The 26,291-nt window shown below is 42.3% G+C and overlaps 1 protein-coding gene across 1 annotated transcript in view; it reads left to right on the top strand.

Annotated features, from left to right (window-relative positions):
* Nucleotides 1-26,291, top strand: part of vwa8 (von Willebrand factor A domain containing 8) — a 284,869-nt gene that overhangs the window by 47,656 nt on the left and 210,922 nt on the right. Inside the window, exons 12-13 of the mRNA XM_062533722.1 lie at nt 4,577-4,654; nt 22,855-23,015. Coding sequence (XP_062389706.1) covers nt 4,577-4,654; nt 22,855-23,015 — 239 coding nt within the window. The remainder of the gene's footprint in view (nt 1-4,576; nt 4,655-22,854; nt 23,016-26,291) is intronic.

The raw sequence follows: 26,291 nt of genomic DNA, 5'->3' as shown, positions 1-26,291 counted from the left end.
ACGTAACATTCACGTAGCCTGGTTCAGCGCAGCGGCGGTGGCATGGCTGGATCAGAGATCCTTGATTACTGACAGCTGCGCACCGACGTAACAATTAATCTTTGCCGCCAAAGGGTCTCAATACACAGATTTCCTGTTTACTAACAAAACTAGATGCGCGCGCACCCACGGGGCAGAAGACGCCGAATGGCCGGTCTTAACGTTATAAAGTTAACCTAATAACCAGCTGCTGTAAGCTATAATCGGCATTTTTTGTATGCCACTGTTGTCTAAATGATGATAACATCTCATTTATGAGCTTATTTCAGAGTTTGTCGTTCGTTTTCATTATTTATAAAACATCGTCTTTTTGGTGATTTTGGTGGTTTCTGGCAAATATATGCATTACTTTACATTCCTGAACATTCTCTAACCATCGTCATTTCGAATAGTGCTGTTTTCGGCACTAAAATTCATCTTAATCTTTTCACGGAGAGGAGCTGCTTAATGCTGTTCATGGTGCTTTCTGCCCCTTGCGTGCGCGCGCATGTTTTCGAGAAATCTATGTATGTAAACTCTATGGGAATTTTAATTTCTTTTATCGTAAATATCTCAAAAAGTATAAAGTTCACACATTTGAAAAATACATAGAACAAATCTCCGTTACAAGACCTGTGTAGGAGTATTTGAATGACGTCAAACGGTTCAGTGGTTTTAGAGCCTTTGATCGTTGATTTTGGTCGGAAGATATAATAATAAAAAGAACAGTGATAACAGTACATTGCATTTGCATGCAATGTAATTACACAACATGTAAATCCTCATTCGCTCAGTTTTACCCCATCTCTCTTTTTTAATATTATTTGTGTTAACTACAAATTATATTTCACATTTAATTTTTGCCATTTTCATGCACTGGTTCGCTACGCTAGCCATGCCCATCTGTACCCTACCTGTAAAGTTTGGTTTTAACCAGGCTAGAAAGAAAAAGGGCAAGGCTACTCACATGAACGCTATCCAACTCCCTTTGAAATCGCCATCTCTTGAAAAGTAGCCTAATGCAACAGCTGTGTGACCGCTTGTTAGCCGGTGGCTTAAAAAATATTTTAAATTGGAGATGGACAAGGCAAGCATAGAATATAGCCATCCCAGTTAACAATTTCTGGTTAGGAGAACGTTTTTAGAACGTTTTTTTCTTGGTTAGGGGAACGTTGCCTGAAAGTTGCGAAAGTTGCCCCATGGTTCCCCAGGAAAGTTTCCTGACGAAAATACAACGTTTTTTTCTGGTTATTTATTTTGGTTAGCAGAACGTTCTCCTACCCTTTAAGGAACGTTGCAATATTTGGTTGCATTAACGTTCCCCTAACCTCCCAGCAACAACGTGTAAAGGGGAAAAAAATAAGTAGATTTATTGTGACATCCAGGCATGGCTCCGCTTTACTGCGACGATAGGCTATCTGTGAACTGGGAGGTCGAACGTCTCTGATGATTAAGGCATGACAATTCACTACACGTATATTTTTTCACTTACCGTTAGCTGCTTGATGAACTGTGACGAATACAGCCTGTTATTTCTTCTGAGTGTCAGCTAAACTTTTAAATGCGGGTTAGGTCTAATTCTTTCTTGTCTATGGTGTCAGATCAAAACATCAGCAGAGCAGGCTAGTCTAAAGGCCCATACAGACCAGATACGACACGAATTTGCGGTGCGAAAATGCCGTGTGTGAAATTTTCGCACTCAAAGTGTACACACCGAGTCCGATGCGATTATTTTAATATTTCGCATTCTATTTCGTACTCACGTCACGCAGCAAATTTCAGTAAGTAGGGAGAACTCGTAAAATCATCTAGATTTGAAGCAGGTTGATAGCCTTTAATAATTTATTGGACGGGCATTGTCTTGAGAGGTGCTAGGGAAATGAAAGTTTGTACGGCCATCCTTCCCATCTATGTTGTGCTATTGTAACTGTGCAGTTGAACCACAACGTTGGTTGGCTTCATTAGTACACACACACACACACACACACACACACACACACACACACACACACACACACACACACACACACACACACACACACACACACACACCACACCCACCACCACCACCACCACCACCACACACCACCACTAGCTCCCGCATATTGGATTCAAGTTATGCTATTTGGGCGGACTGGTGTAGTATAGCTTAATGTCTTGTAGGGTATGCTAGGCCTCATTTACAATGTTGCAAGACAAATTGTAATGCCAACACGCTATAAAACGTCCATAGGCCATAGCATGTACATGCACGAAACCATTGCACACGCTTGCATGGAGCTACAGGCCTACGTCAAAGCAGATGGCATAGCCATAACATCTTACAGCCTGTAGTGTAGAGCATCTGCTACAAGTAAAATTGAGCATCTTATGGCTATGATCAACACACAGCAAAAACTAGGCAGCCTAGTTTGTATTTTACCTTTAAGGTCCACAGAAAGTTTTTCAAAGTTCCACATTGGGCTACTTCAGTTAATGCACCAGGCAACGAGGCAAAATTTTGAGCTATGTCAAAGTATAATTGGTTATCTTATCACGAAGAGCATGGGTTCAGATGCCAACGCAATGGCCTATTCCAAAAACGTACATTTCCGTGAATTGATGTTATATTTTCTCCATGCAAATGTGTGCAGTGCGAAACTCTCTGTTAACTGCTGTAGTAGAATTTATTCATTATTTTTGGTTGAGTGTGAAATTATGGGACGGTGGTAAGAAGTGGGGAAAGCTGCCTGTGAGGAGTTCGCACTCTTGAACACCTGGGAGATTTGCTGTAAAGTAGCCTAAACTCTTTGTGTTATGCCCTAGTCATCGCGGGCAGCAAGATCACCTATTCGGTCAGCCTTTTCTGCTTGTCGTCCTTAATGGAACCCTGCGAAATCATTATTTGATTGGTCAGGAGCTCTTTTTCGCATCAAACCAGACCGTTCCGAAAGTTTTTTTCGGCGCAACGAACTTCGTCCTCGGTGTGTACATACTAATTGGAATACATGTGTTTAATAGCCTGCGTAATTTCGTGTGAATATTTTGTCCGAAAAATCGGACTTGGTGTGTACGGGCCTTAACACATTGTTTCAACATTCAAAACTGACTGCTTTTATTGCATCGTATTCCATTAAAAGTCCTCGGTTCAGAATTATGATGGATTTTGGTTTTGTTTTAAATTGGGACTGGGAATTGTGGGGTAGGCTGAGTGAACAACACAGTAAACACGTAGCTATAACTTGGACTACATGTTAATATAAAACTATTTCTCCCCCGGGAAATTTTTAAAATTGTGCTGTTTAAGATGCAGTCTCAATGTTTGAGAGAGAATTCGTTGGAGTCTTCATCATCATATTAAAGCTTTAAAAACATGAATGCATTTCAGGTGCCACTCTAATCGATAATGGATTAATCCAACACTCTTTGTCAGATTTGCAGTTAGCATGAAATCGGTGTGTGCCTGCCTGGGACTATGGCTAGCTAGCTATTCCACCCGGTTTACCATGTAACAGTGTTTTTTAAAAGCCTGTTGTTGGACTTAATGGAACAAGTGCATGGAGAACGATGTGAAGTGAAGAATCGATACCATACAGCCAGTAGCCTACGCACATAACCAGAAAATACCGATATGGTTATACAAATAAGATACCAAAAAACAACTAAGTAGCAATGTTGTGTGAAAAGAGAAATGCAACCAGAATATAACGTTTCTTTTTTTAGTTGTAATAACGTTCGGGGAACTTTGTTTTCCTGGAGCTAACGTTCTCTCCAGGGTATTAGAAGGTTACTGATAAACTAACCACAGGAGAACCAGCGGCTAACGTTATTTGCTTGCTTTCAACCAAAATATAAAGTTTCTTTTTTTAGTTGCAAAAACGTTAGGGGAACATTATTTTTTTTGACAACCTGGAGATAACTTTCTCTAAACGTTATTAGTAGGTTGCTGAAAAACTAACCATAGGGGAACCAAGAGCTAACATTACTTAAAGTTAGCAGAACGTTATTTGCTTGCTGGGATATAGGCTATCCTCCTATCACTGTAGTGTTTTGACTAGTAATAAAATAAGATTGGCATTGCCTATGCCACATTAATTCCTTGATAACGTTTCCTCTGCACTGAATGTTTTTCTAAGCGTCTGCTAAATAAAATAAAAAAATCGAATAGATGATTGTTCTCAGTCAGTAGTAGCATGTTGTATCGTTGTAGCCTATGAGTTAAATGTAACATGTTTTGATGACATGGGCGTGTTGAAAGGATGCTTTTCACGTAGCCTACATGAGTTTGACAGATCAGTAGGCCAAGCTCGGACTCATGACGTAACAGAGCCGTTCTTTTGGGCTAGACCGTCCCGTTTAAAAAAACGTTGGTTCAGCTAGGTCGGGTCTATGCGGTCACAGAAGACCAGTGCTAGGTAGCACGAATGCTCCGAAGCATCCAACCCCTGAAATGAGACACAGCTATTGTTTTTCTGTTATCCAATTTCTTTGGGTTTTTTTTCCCTTTTCAGGCAATCATGTTTATAAAAGGACTATTCATTTTTTGTACTTTGTTCCTTTTTTGTTTTTCACTGCACAGGGGTGTGGCAAATCTGTTATTGTCCATGAGTTTGCTGAGATGCTGGGGTATACCATCGAGCCTATGATGCTGTATCAGGTATTTGTGTGCTACTTCATTATAATCAAAAATATTTTAAGTCAATAATATGACATGATAGACCCATTTGCAACGGCATAAATAACTGGGTTTGCCTGACGTCATGGAGGCAGAAAAGTGAGGTGGCTATTGAAAAGCACTAGTAATGCGTGTAAAGTATGTGGAGTTTGGCTGGTTACGGATGACTGCTACCAGAATGGTGTGTCGTTTAGAACACAGGAATGAATCCAAGAATTACTTCTCAATTGCATTTATTTGCCATTGGCTTCTTTCTTTGTTGTTTGCTCCAGTGTGGGTTACAATTGCTGTATATTGCTGGTATCTACAATCAAACAAAGCAAGCTTTACTGATACAAATCATAATAATAGTAATAAATAATAATACACTCACATAACCACAAAGGAAATCTTTAACCAAATGAAGCATTTAAGTTATCAAATTAATATCAGTGCAAAAGATTAAATAAACTTACAAAGTCATAGACGCAGCAAACACATGCGGCAGGCCAAGGAGCAAGCAGTCAGCACAAGAGACACACACACACACACTAGTGAGGCTGATTGACAATTATCATCAGGTGAGGGAAGCTTCAGGAAGTGGGCGTGTCTCCCAATCGAGTAGCAGGAGTTTGACTGGGATTTTGAACAGCTGCCCCCAAATATGATGACATATTTGTTCAAAACAAAAATCCCAATCATACAGTAGGATCAGCAGGAAAGGCAGGAAGAACGATCAGACGAGTGAATAGTTTGCCATCTATGGTGACCTCAGCCACTCGAATGCGGCCATCAGAACCAGGCAGGACCTTGGTGACCGTCTCTATAGGCCAGGAACTACGAGGGAGCTGGGGGTCCATCACCATGACAACAGCAGAAGATGAGACGGCGGGACCATCCTTCTTCCACTTCTAACGGGACTGAAGGTTTGGGAGATAATCCTTAATGAAGCTAACCCAAAACCTGTCAGCAAGGATCTGACTGTGTCTCCACTTCCAATGGGTCAAGAGCTCAGAGTCAGCATACATCACTTGCGGAAGAGATGCGTCTCGCCGCCCCATCAGGAGAACATTTGGTGTTATCGGGTCAATATCTGAGACGTTCGATGACACATAGCCAAGGGGTTTTGAGTTCATTATTTCTTCAACTACTACAGTATGAAGAACTTCCTCTGTTACAACCTGAGTTCCTAAAGTGACATGCAGAGCAGATTTAATGGACCTCACCTCACGTTCCCAGGTTCCTCCAAAGTGAGGGGCATGTGGTGGATTGAATAGAAACTTGATTTGCTGCTGTGCCAGTTTCTCTTGAAGCGTGGGGGCAAGTTGAGCGTAGGCTTCTCTGAGCTCCCTTTCACCACCTCGAAAGTTTGTGCCCTGGTCGGATATGAGCTCAAGAGGACGTCCTCTCCGGGCTATAAACCGCCTAAGAGCCAAGAGAAAGCGGTCAGTATCAAGGCTAGACAGGAGCTCAAGGTGAAGACATCGGGTAGTCTGACATTTGAAAAGAATGCCCCATCTCTTCTCATGCCTTCGGCCAATCTTGATGGTGAAGGGGCCAAAACAGTCCATTCCAGTTGACCAAAAGGGAGGCTTATGGAGATGGAGTTTGGAGACAGGTAAGTCAGCCATACGAGGAAGAGAGGGAGAGCTCTTCCATTTCTTACAATATACACATGTTTGCTGAACCTTCTTGACAGCTTGCCGGCCACGCAAGACCCAGTATTTCTGCCGAAGTTGGGCAAACACTCTTTGTGGCCCAGGGTGATGCAAGGAAGAATCAATTTCAGAGATGATTAGAGAGGTAAGATGATTCCTAGGGTGTAAGACAATTGGATGGATAACATCAAGCTCAAGATCCTCACTCCGACGGAGTCGGCCACCCACTCTGATCAGTCCTGTAGCCGGATCATATTCTGGGGCCAGTTCAGCCAGGCGACTTTGAGGAGGGACATCCCTGCCACTTTCAAGTAACTTGTATTCTACAGGGAAATCCTCTTTTTGAGCTTGACTGAGTAGATGGAGCTCTGCTTGGGCATGTTGTGGTTTAGTGGAGTCCAGCTGCATACTCTTAGCAGTAGCATCCAGTAGCGCTGTCCAGGTGCTGAACTGGGAATAGTCAGATGTTAATGGGCTGTCAGATTGCTGGACATGTCCACAGAACAGGGATTTTCTCAGTTCTGGCACAGCTTCATTGGGGGGTAAAACTGGGAGCTTTGGCCACTGCTCTCTGGGCAAGTACAGAAAAGATGGCCCTGAGAACCAGCGACTAGTATTAGTGAGTTCTGTCAACTTCCTGCCCCTTGTGATGTCATCGGCAGCATTATTGGCGGTATCCACATACCTCCACTGTTCGGACTTAGTGTGCTCAAGGATTTCTGTGATACGATTTGCCACAAAGACTTTGTATCTACAGGTGTCAGATCGAATCCAAGTTAGAACAGAGGTGGAATCGGACCAGAGTATGACATCATTTATGGGCAAGGTCAGCTCTTTTTGCAGAAGGTGAGCCAACTGAGACCCAGCTAAAGCAGCACACAGCTCAAGACGTGGGATGGATATAGTCTTCTTTGGGGCTACCCTGGAACGGGCCATGATGAAGGAAACAGACACATCTCCATGTCCATCTGTTACACGTAAGTAGGCGACTGACCCGTATGCCTGTTCAGAGGCATCACAGAACAGGTGAAGCTCTCGGGTGCAAGCGGATGCACCAGTTCCTACTAAGCCGTACCACCGGGGAACCTGGACGCTGACTATTCCCGGTAACTCCTTCTTCCAGGTGGTCCAGGCCACTTTAATGCCTTCTGGGATATCTGGATCATCCCATCCCCTAGCTGGCTTCATCCACAGCTGTTGGAGAATGACCTTTGACGTGTGGTGAAGGGAACAATGAACCCGAGAGGGTCATACTGCCGGGCAAGGATACGATATAGAATCCGCATGGTGGGGACTGTGTACTCCACTGGGCGGTATTTAAAGCTCAGTGTGTCATGTGAGCAATGCCAGGTGAGTCCAAGGGTCCCTTCACATGGGTCAGCGCAATCATGATTCAGCCAAAGCTCAGAATGGGCAGAACGTGCTTCAGCAGGTAAGTGGTTGATTACAGAGACATGGTTACTGGCCCATTGACGGACCTTAAAACCCCCTTCAATCAAAGTTGAACGCAGTTTGTCGACCATGGCTTTGGCTTCAGGAACAGAGGATAGACTTTGGAGGCAGTTGTCCACATAAAAGGAATTAAGAACTGAAGACTGGACATCAGGATGTTCTCCAGTAAGACTCTGAGCATGCCGTTGGAGTGCATATATGGCACAACATGGACTGCACGTAGTGCCAAAGGGCAAGACCTGCCATTCGTGGACTTCAGGGGGAGTGTCTCTCTTCATACTCCGCCAGAGGAAGCGCAACAGAGGCCGATCAGTGGGTAGCAAACGGATTTGATGGAACATTCCCTTTATGTCCCCACTGATGGCAACCTGATGTTCTCGGAAACGGATGAGAACTCCAAGCAAGGAAGGGCCTAATGTTGGACCTGGCAGCAGGTAAGTATTAAGGTCTTCACCCTGGTGTTGGTAGGAACAATTAAACACAAGGTGATGTTTGCCATTATGCTCCACTAGTTGATGGGGTATATACCAGGCCTCATGGCTTTCTCCCACTTCACATGAATTCAGTTTCTTGACGTATCCGGCATCAATGAGTTTTTGGATCTCCTGCTCATAGATGACTGCACGTTCTGGGTTCTTGGACAACTGTCGTTCAATGTGACGTAAAGATGGCAGGACTGCTTCAGGAGGCGCATGTAGTAAAGGGGCATTTTTGGCTCTGAGCAAAGGAGTGGCATATCGCTGTATTCCATTAATGTCATGGCGCTCTGTTTGTTGTTCTAGGCATTCAAGGGCTTGCTTATCCTGCTTGGATCTAATAACAGTTTTAGGATTCTTAGAGTATGGGAAGATGTCGATCTGCCACAATCGCTCCACATCCCTCTGTAACTGGTCTTGATCAGGAGAAGCAAGGAGGAAACAATGAGTATCAGAACTGGCGTCCTGGCCCAGAGAGATTGGTCCATGCAATGTCCATCCTAAACGGGTATGCAGGGCAGCTGGGCTTCCAGGGGGGCCAAATCTCACACGTTCCACAGAGCACAGGAGATGAGAATGGTCTGCTCCCACCAGCAGCAGTGGTCTGACTTTATGGAACTCTTGCAGCCTCAGGCCTTGGAGGTGCTGGTAACGTCTCTGCAGAGTGGTGACGGGGTAAGTCTGCTCAGGTAGATTCAGTTGCTTAGCAGTAAAGCAGACCTGCAAACTCGTCGCCTTTTGGCGACAATCGCTGTTTTCTTGGTCAATTGGGTCATTCACGTGAATCGCGCAGAACCGGAGAGTTTTTTTTTTTGGGGGGGGGGGTGAAGGCTGCCCTTAATCTGTATGCAAAGCGGGCTAGAATTGAGAAACATTATTGGCTAATTCTTGTAATGGACACTTCTCTGGGCCAATCGGAGTCTTAGCACTTGCTTCAGAATCTTGAACACTGCCAAGTTGACGCGCGAGTCATCTTTGTCAGGGACGACACCGTGTTCGGTTCACAAATATTCCGTAGAGGTAAAACGGCCCCTTCTAAGTGCAAGTGCATTTATTTCTTGGACCGAACGCCGTGGAGTCCATTATCCCACTTATTCCACTGTTAACCATTTGTTTTGTGTTAATTTCCTGTTATGATGTAAACATTTAAACAGAGACGGTGTAACTAGACAATGTTTGGTTTAAATCGCTAAAAATATGTTGTCTTGTTAGTAGAACTAGGCTTCTTTCCACCACATATCAACTAATTTCTAAACTTGCAGTAGGCTACAAACTGCCGTTGCTAGTTCTAAATGGATGATTGCTATGGCCAAAAGCCAGTCTGTTCTATCTTTTTTCTATGAGCCTTAGTTTTGAAACATCGCTATTTTAATTGCCCTCCAACTAGCTAAAATCAACCACCGTCATGTGCGACAATGTTATGTTTTGAACGTCTACAGCTTGGATGCAACGTGACCGTTCATTTAAACTTCACAACGAGTTTGGCAAATTAATAGGCTATTCCAGTGTGATACGGCCAACAAATTGGATCTAGGTCATAGGTGTGCAAATAACGTTTAATGCACCCTCTGTAGAACGCAGGACGCGCATTGATTTGCATTGAGCTCAATGAGCATCAAACAGACTAATAGGCTAACTGGAAAAACACCATGCAATATTTAGCTATGGTGAAGAAGAGTATGTGATGATGTGGGGCTATTTTAATTCCTAAGGCCAAGGGAACTTTATCAGGATGCATAGTATCCTGGATCCATGAAATAGCTGGCCTTTAAAAATAAAAACATAGGCATATAAAAAAAAATCCTCCTGCACCTATGGGAATTGACATAGGGGTCAAAACAGGCCTACTTACTGTATGCCCCCTGTATTTAACACTAGAAGCGCCGCGCCGTTCTGACCCACTTATACCTAGAAGCGCCGCGCCCCGGTCATTTGACGGCTTTGACGACTTACTAGAAGCGCCGTGCTGATGTGAGCTACTTAAAGCGCGGCGAGGCGGTCAAAAGACCGCTGAGTCCTTAGACTGGGAGGCTGTTACTTACACAAAATGATCGCTAGATGGCGCTTCGTGCACGAATCAAATCGTTTGGTCATAAATTCAGTTTGCACTAAGCATGTATCATTCGTGTCAGACCGTGTTGTTGATAGTCTGTGGTTGTTTCATTATGACATACAGCATGTTCGAGTTATCTGTTCATTTATTTGCGTTGATTTGTGTTGGGTTTGAGGTAAAAACTCTGGAAGAGTTCTTGAACAAACCTTAAGCAAACTTGACTTTCAACTAAAATGCTCTAAAAGTGAATGGGTGGCTAGTTCCAATTCACTCCCCAAATTCACTTCTATTCATTTAATAGGTAGCCTATATGTTTGCGCAGCCGAAAATTATCGTACCTGGAACAAAGAACAGTCTGGTTTCAATTACACAGTAGCCAGGATTTCAGGCCGCATTTTACAGGCTGCCGTGGCTACTTTCTAAAACAATTTTTATTACTTTAGGGAGAAGCATCTTATAGGGTCTAGCTACATCGGAGGGGGGGGTAGAGAGCTATGCTGAGCAGAAAGATATTCTCCGTTTTGTGAATGTGTATGATATGTTTGCGATGTCTGCTGAAAAAAAGCTATAGGCCTATTGTTTCTACAATTTAAGGTAACGTCTGTGAATTCGAGATTCAGCATTGATAAACACTTTTTAATGATAGCTCAACAGAGGAGAACTGTGGTCCACTGGTTAGAGCTTCGGCCTCATATCCCAAGGGTAGCTGGTTCGATTCCCGACTTGTTCATGGCGGAAGTTCTTTTAAGCAAGGCATCAATAAATATAGACTATTCTATTTTTTTATATTCACACAACTACACGCACGCTGGCGAATTCGAACATTCTGAAACGCGCATATGCGATGAAACATGATTGCGCATTCTTCCACCTAAATGAGGCTGCAGCCGCCAAAGTTTTCATGACTGATAATGGCTTTAGTTGCCACTTCATGTCTACAGATGTCTATATTGTACTAGATCTCAACACACAATGTTATTGTATTGTTTTGGACAACGTTCTGCACGTTTCACTTCAATGTAGACTGCATGCGTTGTGAACAGCGCAGCAATCTCTGGAAAGGAAACGGTGGAAGTCGCAGTAGCCTAATAGCCTATCGCGTTCAATGTTGTAAATCCGTCTGTTCCAGAATATTTGGTTGATATCATCAATCTTTGGTTTTGGTGTTTGTGCAACCGGGCCCTGAAGATTTAACAAAAGTCTGACTAGGGGTGTCACGATACCAAAAAATCAGTAGTCGGTGCCAATACCAGCAAAATTACACGATTCTCGATGCCAAATTCGATACTATCGTTTAAAAAAAGGATTTTCTAAAATCCCATGTACTTAATGAATTTCTTTAAATATTTGCAGAATACTGAAATATAATTTCTACAGTGCATAGCAGAATACAGTATCCAATTGCAAGCATATCACATAGGCTTACACATAATTAATTCAATCACGTTTCTAATGGATTGTAGCCTACTGTATAAAAACCAACAACTTGCATCGCCTTTTTATCGCTCTGCTTTCATATAATGTGAATGATTTTTTTTACAAGATGCAAAGTCTTTATTTGAAACACACATTCTGTAACTATTTATACATTCTATATACTGAAATTTCTGATCTTCATAACAGCAAACTTTATGCAGATTATAGCCAACTATTCATATTACAACTCCACCTCTTAAATTCAGCCGTCTGGTAGAAGCCTCAAAATATTGTAAACAAAGTAGCAGGCTAATCTTATCATAGGCTACTCTACTGGTTGGACTGTTCAGTTTCCCCACATGTGTTTAAGTTTCAAGGTAAGCTACTTTTTCTCCTTGGGACAGGCCCTTTTAAGTCTTGGAGTTGAAAAACATTGGTATTGAGATGGTCAGTCAACTTGAATGCAAGTTTTAATCAAATGTCTGCGGCATAGCCTGCTAATGATGCTAACCGGATTTTAAACAGCAATTTAGCTAGTCGTCTTCTGTGCGTCATTGCGTTCACGATTGTGAATGTTTTATTAAATGTGCATGTCGTGGGCGGGTGTCCATTGACCACGCACGAGAGCGGGCCAAGGAGAGTGAGTTTACTTCTACTGTTTGGTAAAGTTGCACGCATAGTCTACAAACGTTGTGGAAGAAGAACTATGCTTCCACCCGGGCAGCGTAAGGTGCATCAGTACGACCACGCTTCCAGGAATGATTGGTTGGTTTTCATGGAGACAGACGCTGTGTGCACGGAGGGGACTGTGTGTGTGTGCATGCATGAGAGACAGACGCGTGAGTGACAGAGAGGGAGAGCAGGGAAAGGAAATTCAGCTTAAAGGGATATTCCGCCATTTTTGGAAATACGCTCATTTTCCACCTCCCCTCGAGCAAAACAATCGATATTTACCTTGTTCCCGTTCATCCAGCCATTCTGTGAGTCTGGCGATACAACTTTTAGCTTCAGCCTAGCATAGATCATTGAATCGGATTAGACCATTAGCTTCTCGCCTGCTAGCTTCATGTTTAAAAGTGACTAAGATTTCTGGTAATTTTCTCATTTAAAACGTGTCTCCTCTCAAGTTAGAAAGTGCAATAAGACCAACTGAAAATGAAACCTGGCGTTTTTCTAGGCTGATTTGACATGGAACTACACTCTCATCTGGCGTAATAATCAAGGCAACTTGCACACTACTGGCACTACTACTGCTTGTTGTCTATGGGGACTATTTTCAGATGCTGCGTACGATATCACTACGCCTATGGTACGTTTGCAAGTTGCCTCGATTCTTACGCCAGATGAGAGTGTAGTTCCATGTCAAATCAGCCTAGAAAAACGCCAGGTTTCATTTTCAGTTGGTCTTATTGCACTTTCTAACTTGAGAGGAGACACGTTTTAAATGGGAAAATTACCAGAAATCTTTGTCACTTTTAAACATGAAGCTAGCAGGCGAGAAGCTAATGGTCTAATCCGATTCAATGATCTATGCTAGGCTGAAGCTAAAAGTTGTATCGCCAGACTCACAGAATGGCTGGATGAACGAGAACAAGGTAAATATCGATTGTTTTGCTCGAGGGGAGGTGGAAAATGAGCGTATTTCCAAAAATGGCGGAATATCCCTTTAACGAATGTTGCGTGTTTTTCAATAGCGTTGAAAAATAGATAAATAAATAAAATAAAAAGTAACGAAACCATATGTGGCGGCCGGTGCTGAATCTGTGGCGCATCGCCTCAAATTAGTCTATGTGTGGGAAACACTGTATTGCCCCCATCAGTTCCGGAAGAGTCGCAGCACCGATGCTTATGCTGGCGTCGGTGCTTACGGTGCTTCGAAAAAATGGGCATCGCCGGTGTTTTTTAATTTTGGAATCGAGAGGTATCGCAAGTATCGGTTCTCGTGACATCCCTAAGTCTGACTAGCCCAGGGGTCGGCAACCTGCGGCTCTGGAGCCGCATGCGGCTCTTTAGCGCAACCCTGGTGGCTCCCTGAGCGTCTTCAACAATGTATGAAAATGAATGGGGGGATTTTTGTTTGTTTGTTTTAATATGGTTTCTGTATCAGGACAAACATTCTTAACGTTTTCCAATGTTGTAAAAATGTGCATAATAAATATTAAAGTTCAACATTTCTGTCAACGAAGATTTGATAGCCTACGACACACGTTTCAGAGCGGCGCCGTGCCATGGCATGGATCCCAAAGGGAAAAAGAGAAAGATAGCCGATGAGATCAGAGAATTTAAGGCAGAATGGACCGAATCATTTGCTTTCATTGCCATTGCGGAAGGATTGCCTGCATGTTTGCTTGCTTTGTAATGAGAAGTTGGCGAACAACAAAAAGAGAGACATTTAGAAAGACATTTTCAGGGAAGGCATGCTACATTTGCAGCCGACTACCCAGTTGGGACTGAGGGAAAAAGTGCGATTGCAGTAGCCTACTTCTGGAGAAATTTTGTTGCAACCTGAGAGATATTAAAACGTGGAAAACAACGGTTCACGGACGGTGATAACACGAAGTTGAACTTAAAGCACCAGCGGAGTAGTCACGTGGTGTGTCATTCTCTCCGAGATGCGCTGTAGGGAAAAACATTTAATCATGAAAGCTCGTTATGTAGCCTCGTTGTAGCCTACTTAGTCATTTTGATAGTAGGCTAATATAGATAATATACACTTACAGCCTGTGTTACCTTCATATAAGGCTTACATAAGGCTTTTAATTTTTTTGCGGCTCCAGACAGATTTGTTTTTTGTTTTTTTGGTCCAAAATGGCTCTTTGAACATTTTGGGTTGCCGACCCCTGGACTAGCCCAACGTAGGAATTAGGAAAGTATGTAAGGCGAGATCAAGATTAGGCTACGTTGTTTGCTTCTCTCCCCCATGGTCGTCAACTCACTGTGAGTCCTGTGTATCGTAGCAACGAGCACAATACTGATGTGGTGTGTCCAGTGGGAAAATCTCATGTAGAATCTAGGCCTAGTTTCTAGGCTCGTTTATTTTTCGCGTGTCTCTATGATATAATTATTTTTAGATGCAAAAAGTCTAACTGGCTTAGTCAAAGTTTGTCAGATGGCGGCTCAATTTGGCTCAGAAAATTAATGGCTGGCGAAATTATTTTTCGTTAATGGTAAACAGTATTGTGATTCATCCGTTTATTTCAGATAGTTTGTTATTAAAAACCATTAACAAAAAATAATTGTTTGTCGACGTTGAAAAACGGTCAGAGAATTCAGTCAATATGATCTAAATTATTTCGCTCGTGCTGAGTTGTGAACCCGGATCTCCTGTGTACTAGTCGAGGGAGTTGAACTGAAATAATGTAAATAGATTTGTTTGTCCAGCAAATATGTAAGAAAATGCTTATACATTAGTCTGAGCTTTAAAAGATAGCCTACAAATAGAAGATAAGATACAACTATGAATGTACGTAGGCATACGCGCCCTACGTACTAATAGGCTTCGACGAATTTCAGCTGAAAATATTTTTTACACATGCACGTAGGCCTACCTAATGTCAACGTCGCAACGTTTTCAAAACAAACTCGCATTTTACCACTGTGAATCGCCTCCATAGACTATGCCATGTAAATGAAAAATAGTTATTAAAATAAATAACATATATAATACATATTGCACATATATAAACTATATGTTTTATGGTCAAATATTATTCTCATGCCCGACTGACAGGAAACCCTTGCGACATCTGCTGTGAGAAAAGAGAATAGCAGCCTGGACAAACATGGCCGAACGCGAGACAACATAGTGTTGTCACATAAGTGAGCGCAAAATAGCTCTAAACTAGCTTGTACCGGTGTGCTTTTGGTCATGTAAAAATTCTGGGTGACAAAACACGCGTATTTAGGAAAAGTCGTGAACGTAGGGTCCTGGAATTTAATCGAGTGAAATTGTTTTTTTTTTTTGTAATCACTGCGGTCAAAAGACCGCAGCCCGGCCGTTCTAGGTATATCTAGGTCAAACCTTCACGGCGCTTCTAGTAATACGCGTCAGCGGTCAAATGACCGGCGCTTGGCGCTTCTAGTGTTAAGGAAGAAAATGTATTTACTTACGATAGATTCTTCTCATTTTTTGAAGAAAATCCTTGATTTTTACTCATTTTTTGAAATAAGGCATGAAGATGATTTTCTACTCCTCTTTTTAGTCAACTTAAGCATGGGTTCAAATACTTATTCTCCCCCGTGTGTGCGTGTGTGTATGTTTGTGTTTACATACATCATACATGTATATGTATTATATAATAATATTTAAAGTAATATATGCATATAAAAAACGAGCAGTTTTCTTTATATGCCAAGACCCCCCCCCCCCCCCCCCCCCGTAGGACACTGTCACCTTTTTTACGCTGAGGGGTTTGCAGGTCTGGTAAAGGCATTTTTGATTTCATATGTCTTTTGCTGATGGGAAACTGATGAGATAGAAAAGGACACTGTAGCACCCTCAATTCTCTCTGTGCCTTGTCTGATTGTGCGTAGGACTAAGGACTCAGCCGCACCATGGAGGCCTAAATTCTCCGCAGCAGAGGACAGGAGCATGGTTCTCTCTGAACCGTCATCCAGAATGGCATAGGTCTCCAGGGATTTTCCTTTATGAGTCAGGACGACTTTTACTACCTTAACTCATTGGCTGCCAGCGATTTTCAGTGCAGAGCGCTCCATACTGCCAGACGTTTTACAGCATTTTGACTGTTTTTCCAAGATCCACCGAACGGTGAGCTTTATGACTATGGCCCAATCCCAATGTCCGGACTCACGAACTCACGGACTTCGGTGCGCGTTCTCGCGAAATTCGTAAGGGTTTAGGGCTGTCCCAATGTCGAATTACAACGGGCGGGAGGGCTTGAGTACAGACTTACCGAGCCCTTTCCGTGAGTCTGCATCGGTGCAGACTTAACCTAAGGGTATTACCCACAGTTCAAAGTGTTGTGACGTTTACCGCGGAGATCATAGAAAGATCCGGAAATGAAGGTAAACAACAGCACGCATGACACACGTGCATGGTGCAAATGTTAGCAACGTCTTTGTTAGTAAACATCGCAAAGGTACATGTGATCTCGTGAAGTGCTGTCCCAATCCCAAATACCTATCTGAGCCTATGTGGCCTCACACACTCACTCACTTAGCACCTGAGGTCAATTAAGTCTGTGAGTCTTTAGTTCTTAGTCTTTAGGGCTGACATTGGGATTGGGCCTATGTAAACACCGAAGGTACCAAATGAAAGAGTAGACTCTCTTCTTTCACCAGGAAAAAACGGCTTGTTTCTATCGTTTTCCGTTCTTTAGTAATCGTCAGTAGAACATGGGTTAGTTTTGCTAAAAACACCTGTTTTTGACCAAAACATGGAGAAAACGATCTTTCTGTGAAAATCAACTTTTTATCGTTAGCGTTTCAGTAGTATGTCAACCACGATTGCACTGTTATCTCGTCAGTCTGGTCAAGGTTGCTAGGGACTCTGATGGTCGCTAAAGACTCTGAACAGGATGCTAGACTTAGCAAGCTAGCACTAGCAAGGTTGTTGTTAGTCTATATCACAATATCCAATGTAAATGGATCATACCGTTCACGTGTTTTCCATCCTTGATGTAAGAAGTAAGCATATTTATTCCCTGCATCGCGTGCAAACTAGATCCACTGTGGTCGATCTTCAGTGTGTTTGCTAGTTGTCTCTGCATGACTTGTGCACTCTAGGCAGATACTAATGATCCAAATGGCACTGTTGCCATCTAGAGGTTCGGATCGCTAGTGCAGTCTGTTTACAAGTCTGAAACTCTGCCAGATCGTTCCCAAGCCCACCCAGGAGCCCTCCCCATTGAAAACGGCAATTGACGTCTATAGACGTCAATGGCAGTCAACGTATGTGTCTAAATTGACGTTTAAAGACGTCAAAGGCAGTGAATGAGTTAAGGAGTACAGAGTTGAATCCACTGGGCCTATTCAAATAGAGAATTTGTTGCTCACTTCTATGGATATTCACGTCATGCAGGATTCCTAAATGCTGATCTCTGCATTGGGGGCAGCCTCTCTTCAGGTCACAGTTGACGGAACAATGAGAACGTCCACACCTCCAGCAGCGGCCATTGTCCACAATCCACTTCCTCTTGGCTTCTACATCAAATTCCTGAAATTCAGGACACTGACTAAGATGGTGATCTTGACTGTCACAGAAAGCACAGGACGAGGATGCATGTTCACTCAAGAATTTCACATGTGGGTTGGTGTTTCGATTCTGGGTGTGAACTCTGGCACTCTCTTCCAGACTTACACCTTCAAGGTAAGTGGCAGTAGGGGGGACTGATTTCATGGTTCCTCCATCTCTGGCTGGTGGCTTTATGACATTACGTGCTTGCTCACTCACTCGAACAGCCAAACTTTGACATTCTGCTTCCTCCTCTAACCAATTTGCAAATTCTATAAGATTATACGACACATCTGGTCTTAATATTCGGGCTTGTTTGGCAAAACTGGCAACTTGGTCAGCGGGAAGCTTACTGAGCAGTTGATGGACATGGGATGCACAGGCTAGCTCCTTTGCACCTTCATCATGGCCCCAGGACTGAAGCATGCCTACCAAAGCTCTGATACGTACGGCAAACTGACTGAATCCTCGGGAGTCTCCAGAGGGAACACTTGGAAGGCTCTGAATGGAAGTGATTTCTCTTAACACTAGGTGGTGTGGTTGGCCGTACGTCTTCTGAAGAGCTTTTAAAGAAGTGGTGTAAGGCTGTGGGTGATGAGCATAGGCAAGGGCAAGATGACGAGCTGAATCCAATTTCAAATGGTCAAGAAGAATATGATATTTATACTGCTCATGTTCCTCGGGTGGCAATAAGTTCTCCAAAGCCATATTTAGCATGGCAAACTCATGAGGGTCTTCTCTTCTAAAGAACGGGAACGAAGGCTTTTCATATGCTGACCTTCTGAGCTGAGCAAGGGGCACTAGTGTGGAGGGCACAGGAACTGATGATTGGGCTGGAATACAGGAAAGAGTGACTGCAGCAGGATGGGGCCTACGAGGATAATGCACCTGATCAAAAGGTGCCTCATTAGACTGGGGCAGGACATTTCTAGGATGATTATCTGCATACTCTTCTAAGGGCCTAACAGGGTCAGCTAGTGCCGGGGCGAAAGGCAAATGGCGAGAGGAACGAGCAGGAATATCTACAAAGTTATTGGCAGGGGCTGTCACTCTAATCTGTGAGGCTGGTGCAGGCTGGAGGGAAGCCTGAGGAGGTTGTGGTGCAGCAGCTATTGGAGCCACATACTCTGGGTGGACGGGTGGAGCAAATGGCACATTAGGGACAGGATAAGAAAAATAAGGAGGCCTGAATAATCCACCATTTTGAAAGTAAGCTGGATATGATGACATTAGCGGCGGCATCCATGGAGGGCATGGAAAATAGAAAGCATTTCCTGGCAGTTGATTATATTGGAGGGGGGCATCACTCCTCGCTGACTGGGAGTCACCAGGAAAAAGACCTGGATGACCAAAGTCATTGTAGATATGAGAGAACTCTTGGTTGGTACCTAGTGGCTGATTCAGGTACTGTGGAATCGGATTGAAATTCATAGAGGCTTGTGAGGTTAAGTTCCTCTGACAAGAAATTGGTGGCTCAGGATGTGCATGAACATTTGGGCCAGCATTTATGTCTGGTGGTTCTCTACTTGCTCGGGCCGAGGGTGTGGGAAGCATAGGGGCAGGTGGAGGTGAAGAGTGCTTTGTCTACTAAACCTTGGTGGTGAAGGGAGAGGCAGGTTTTGTCTCTCTTCCTGGTGTTGACGAAGACATTCTCCCAACTCCTGCACAAAGGATGTCCTAAAGTCCACTGGTGGATCTCTCTCTCCTGCCTGTCTCTCTGGAGATGGGCTTTGTGAATCGGAAAGGAAGGAAGAGCAGTCACTTCGGATCTTCATATGCCTCATCATTTCTCCCAAATCCATTAGTATACCTTTCATCTGTTTTACCTCCTCAGTCAGAGATTTCACATCTGTGTTTCCATGTGGCAGCAGGCCTTCTGGATTTACTCCTCCTTCTGATTGACCTTGAACATTTGTAGCAGAAGAGTGGGGATGTACCATTTCATAATCCTGATGCCACACAGGAGGCCTCACATGCCTAGCTGAATGCTTCAGTTTCCCAGGGTTGTCTTCTGACTCCATTCCAGCAGCCTCTCCGGCTCGAAGGACCATGTAAAATATGTGGAGTTTGGCTGGTTACAGATGACTGCTACCAGAATGGTGTGTCGTTTAGAACACAGGAATGAATCCAAGAATTACTTCTCAATTGCATTTATTTGCCATTGGCTTCTTTCTTTGTTGTTTGCTCCAGTGTGGGTTACAATTGCTGTATATTGCTGGTATCTACAATCAAACAAAGCAAGCTTTACTGATACAAATCATAATAATAATAAATAATAATACACTCACATAACCACAAAGGAAATCTTTAACCAAATGAAGCATTTAAGTTATCAAATTAATATCAGTGCAAAAGATTAGATAAACTTACAAAGTCATAGACGCAGCAAACACATGCGGCAGGCCAAGGAGCAAGCAGTCAGCACAAGAGACACACACACACACACACTAGTGAGGCTGATTGACAATTATCATCAGGTGAGGGAAGCTTCAGGAAGTGGGCGTGTCTCCCAATCGAGTAGCAGGAGTTTGACTGGGATTTTGAACAATGCGGCTAAAATTAGGGAAATCTGGAATCCCGAAAGTGCAGCATTTGTAATTAAAACTGCAACCGCAAGGGGGCAACATAAGACTGCCCTCAGTGTTTCCCACAGATTAGAAGGCAATGTGTGGTGGTCGCCCATGTTACATGTTATGTTACAAATGCTAACAATGCCAACTTTCGTCAGTGCACTGCGAATGTGCACTGACCACTTACTGCCGTAGTGCCCACTTTCGATGATTAGTACTGTCCCAAAATGAACACTTTTGTTAACACACTTACAGGAAATGACAGGCGGAATGAACGTTACAAACGTGACGTGCCAGGTAGCTAGTTAGCACTACCATGTAAGGTTACGTTAACTCTGCCAATGATTGTTGGCTTTAAACAGTGATGACATGTAATTAATGCATTAGACAACAGTAAACGTTTTGTATTTCTGCTGTTACTTACATTAATACCATAGAGTTAACATGTATAACATGCTCATCCCAGTGTCTGGCTGGCTTAATGTGTTAGCTAGGTAGCATTAACCTGTAACTTTTAGGCTAATTAACTCGCCAAATAATTATGTTGGCTTCAGTCAGTGAGGGACATGTAAGTGATGCATTAGACAACAGTACAGTGTCTCGTTTTACCACCATTTAAATATGAAAGCAGAGACAACCGGACCTGCAATGATACAGGCTCGGTTGAATTGTCCGCCATTGTTTTCAAATTTGAAAAACCTCCAAGATGTCCTTAGTCCCTCCCCTTCCGCTTTTTAGTCAAGATGGCGTCCGTTTAGTGTGAGTAGGGTCCATCGTTCCACACTGAACTTTTTGACCGTTTTTAGGGGGTCGTCAGGGTACCTTCAGTGCACTGACTTTTTTGTGTTATCTACACCAGGGGTTCTTAACCTTTTTGACCTCGAGGCCCAATTTTTAAAGTACAAAGTGGCCCGCGGCCCATTAAATATACCAAATTATTAATATTACCACCCCCCCCAACCCAGGACATGTACACACACACAATGCAGTATATATAACATATAGAATTATTTAAATTATAATAATGACAAAGTAATTTTGTTGTAGAAAATAATTTCGTTAAGAATTTATATTATTTATAAGAATAATTTATAAATGGTGCACTGTCACTTTAAGACTCTTGCTGGCTTCTGTAGGCTACCTATGGCAGTGCCCTCTCACAGTTGATTGCTCAGGAGTGGAACTATACTGTTGTCTTCGCGTTTTTCTTTTAAACGTTTCTTATAAAAAGGAGATATCAGTTATCAACAATGACAAGCCAGCTGGCGCTCTCTCTCCCTTTCATGCGCGCTCAAACACGTTCCCAATTGCCTACGTTATGAGTATAACGTTATGACATAGGCTAATTAGATTTGCTGCAATAGAGATTTCAAAGAGTATCATCTCCTGCATCTCATGCTGTTTTGATATTTATATTGTAAGCTAAATGTAAACGTTATCTAAGGAGTTTGCAGTAATGTCAACCACAACGTCGTTGTTGCTGGAAAAAAAAAAAAAAAAAAAGCGAGCAGCATGATAAACTAAGTGCATGCGGGCCGGATCTATGATAAACTAGTGCACGCTCGGCGGGCCGAATTAAAGTGCGTGGCTGGCGAGAGTTGGTTTGGACACCCCTGATGGCAGTCCCGCGGCCCTTGCGGCCCACAGGTGCAAAACTGAAAGTTTGTTGCGGCCCTCGGCGGGGTGCCGGCGGCCCAAGTTTGGGCCGCGGCCCTATGGTTAAGAATCACTGATCTACACTATACTTAAAACTAAGTGGTCAAAGGGTAGAAGTGGGCGGAATGAGACACAGCCTAGCAGTTATACTAAACATGCTAACAATGCTAACTAGCTAACTTGCTAGTGAGGACTTTTATTTTGAAACATTTGTTGCTAGGGTATCCATGGTGGCCACTATCAGGAATAAAGAAGTTACTGTAGTATAATCATGTTGGTTGCTATAGAAACGGTCATAAACGCTTAATTTTAATGGTTGCTATGTTGGTTGCTAGGTACATGGAGGTTTCATGTAGTTGATTGATGATAACTGACAGTTGGAATGGTTGAACAGTTCAATAGTTGAGTAGATACAATGGTTAAATGATTTAATAGTGTATTATTGCAGTGGGGACTTTTATTTTCATATTTTCATGCACTGTGATAATAATAGTTTATTTGATTTTAATGTAATTATTGTATGTGAAATGTGTCAGATAAAAACACAAGTGCCATCAATTGGCAGAAAAAAAAAAAAATAGGTTACCTGGGGAACATTTCATATGGATTAAGGAATTTGATGATAACAACTTTGTGTGTGTGTGTGTGTGTGTGTGTGTGTGTGTGTGTGTGTGTGTGTGTGTGTGTGTGTCTGTGTGTCTGTCTGTCTGTGTGATACACCTTGCTCAGGACATGACCGCTCGGGACCTGCTTCAGCAACGATACACATTGCCCAATGGAGACACAGCTTGGAGAGCTTCCCCTCTAGTTAATGCAGCTCAGGAGGGCAAATTGGTGATACTAGATGGCATCCACAGGGTCAACCTGGGCACACTGGCTGTTCTCTCCAGGTCAGTGAAGATTCCAGAAACTCTTTCATTTTCAGGTTAAGGGTATATTGTTAGCAAATGATTAGTAACACTGTAACTCTTTAGAAGTGTTGGTCAAGTTACTTGGGAAAAGTAATTAGTTACTCATTACTTATCTAAGAAAGTAATCATGTTACTTTACTGATTACTTTTTCCAAAATAAATTAAATTACTTTACTAATTACATTATTTAGTTACTTTTCAAAAACACACTAGAATATGCTATAAAGCAATATACCTTTCAGCCTAATTCTCTTCTTTCTGCATATTCCATCATATAAAATAGAATCAAATGCAGTGTTCTGTGAACTATGAACTGCATGCAACACATTTGTAAATAAAGAACTGGAACGTGAATTTGAGCGCTGAGTTCCAATTAAACGTTACGCAGTTCATCTGATCGAATTTGCCTGTATGTCACGCTCCAATCTTTCATCAATGCTGCGGATGTACCAGAATACATGCTGCATTGTTGCAACAACATTCTAAATGGGCGCGCTGTCGGTGGTAACACAAAAACAGTATAATCCCTGTGACAGCGGCCGCATATTCTGCGCCACCCCTCACTCAAACACACAGAGATTCTGTAATGTAGCCTATAATTAACCAAAGGGTCGGACCTTCGTTTGGCAAACTTCATAGGCTACTGCAGGGGTCTGAAAGCGACTTAACGCAGATGATACAGGCTCTACCTATTGCTTACGGTCATTTTACTCATTGTCTCGCAAAGACTCCGACGGTACAAACTTAACCCTTACATGTACAGTATGTCAACTAGGGTGGTCCTTATTTTAAGAAGTCTTCAATTGTCATGTTCTTAACCATTCAAATTGTTCCTTTATATGAGAAAATACAGCATGCCCATTTTTATGGCAGTAGCCTAATAATACTGGTAGCTCAATAGCTTTAAACTTTTGAGATTGTGATGATTGTCATAAAAAGTTGTTAGCATTGTTAGCATTTTTAGCATTACTGCTAGAAATCATCAACTAAGTTAGCTTATCAACCTGGTTAGCATTGTTAACATAGTTAGCATTTTTGTAATAACTGTTAGAAATCATGGTAACACTTTACTTGACGGGTTCATTCATAACACATTCATAACAGCTGTCATGAACTGCACATTAAGCATTCATGACTGATTCATGAAATATGACTCAACATTCATACCAACCCTTTCCTGAATGTGGAAGACAGAACGACGGAAACTTGTCAAAATAAAAGTCCAACAATCTAGTAATCCATATACAGGGTATTATGAATCCTCTCCAGCGTTTGTTAATATCTCATGAATATTTTATGAAGTCTACTTCAAATGTCACTTTACTATACGAGTTGTGAAGTATTCATCATATTGGGAAGTGAACTACTGACGGTAACACTTGACGGGTTCATTCATAACACATTCATAACAGCTGTCATGAACTGCACATGAAGCATTCATGACTGATTCATGAAACATGACTTAACATTCATACCAGCACTGTCATGAATGTGGAAGACAAAACAACGAAAACTTGTCAAAATAAAAGTCCAACAATCTAGTAATCCAGGGTATTATGAATCCTCTCCAGCATTTGTAAACATCTCATGAATATTTTATGAAGTCTACCTCTAATGTCACTTTACTATACGAGTTGTGAAGTATTCATCATACTGGGAAGTGAACTACTGACCATGTGAACCTCTAAATGGTTGGACATTCCTGTATTATATATCTACAGTATATATACAGTCATTGGTGTAGACAATTATGCATTCGTCAGAGGTTACCATCATAAAATAAACAAACAGACAAACAAAAAGTTAAATTCTCCTGGACACTGGACTTCCCCGTTGACTAAGATGTAACATGATCAGGTTGGCTTAAACAAAAAGACAGCAATGCTGCTTTGCGATTGTTGGACTTTTATTTTGACAAGTTTTTGACGTTTTGTCTTCCACATTCATGAAAGGGTTGGTATGAATGTTGAGTCATGTTTCATGAAACAGTCATGAATGCTTCATGTGCAGTTCATGACAGCTGTTATGAATGTGTTATGAACGAACCCGTCAAGTAAAGTGTTACCGAAATCATTAACTAAGTAAACCAATCAACTTGGTTATCATTGTTAGCATAGTTAACATTTTAGAATACCTGTTAGAAATCATTAGTTAAGTTAGAACAGGAATGTTTAAGCTTTAAAATGTCTACCTTAACACTATCAACTCTCTTTAAACTATGCAACCACCATGTTAACCCTAGCTAAACCTTAGTAACCATATCTACATTATCTATCTATACATTTTTTGCATTTTCATGCACTGGTAATTCCTTGGAATTGCATTTCTAGTTATTCTCCTAACCAGGTCTAATTCAGCTTCAACCGTTTAACGTAGAAACTTGGTTCAAACTTTGTTACGTAGGTCTTGAAAATGAGACTAAGTGAATGTATATTTCAGTTCTGTAAACTTTAAACTTTTTGAGATATTAGCAAAATATTTTTCCCCATTGACTTTTCATAGACCTCTGGGCCCTGTAACTCGAAGCACACGTTAGCTGCTCTTAGACCTTACGCATATCTTAAGCCTATCGTAAAAAGATACGCATGTAACTCATATGATTCGCAAGTCTACGTGTAACGTAACTTTAAGACAAAAGTTACGACTGCATCATACCACACGTAACGCTGTCGTAAGTGTCTGAACAACCTAGGATAACCAAGGCTACTGTCGCTTGCATTCATGCTTGCCCTCTTGCATTCTCTTCGTCTCCGTTATTTTAGCAATTGAGCATTCGTTTCCTGCCATTATAGTCGCGTCTTGTGTGCTCCTCACCCAGCTGTTTACGGTTTCTGTTTTCACGTCCCAAATCTTCTTTCTAGAATGTATCTTTGTGTTCGTCAGCTTGAGAATAAAATGTTTTTTTTTTTTTAAATCCCTTTACCTAAGTGACAGTTATTTTCATTAGGCAGCTGTAAGAGCTTCCATTCCTCAGCTATAAGAGCAGCTTGGATTGTCAGGGGGGAAACGAACGCTGATTCCCTCGTTACTACAACATTTACAGTGGTTGCTCTTTCGAGTTACAGTTAAAGTTGCGTGCATCTCACGTGTGACTTGCGACAAGTTTCAGTTACACACGGATCGTTATGATTTACGAGTTCGTAAGCCATGCGTAACGTAAAGTTAAGTTTGATTTTTCGAGTTACAGGGCCCTGAAGTTCGCCTACAAAAAGGATCCAAAGCTGCCGTCTTTGCCCATATAAGGAGATCCGGGAG

This window comes from Sardina pilchardus, chromosome 4 (genome assembly GCF_963854185.1).
Source record: "Sardina pilchardus chromosome 4, fSarPil1.1, whole genome shotgun sequence".
Taxonomy (NCBI): domain Eukaryota; kingdom Metazoa; phylum Chordata; class Actinopteri; order Clupeiformes; family Clupeidae; genus Sardina; species Sardina pilchardus.
The sequence above is the reverse complement of the archived record's forward strand: the minus strand, read 5'-3'. Positions and strand labels throughout refer to the sequence as shown.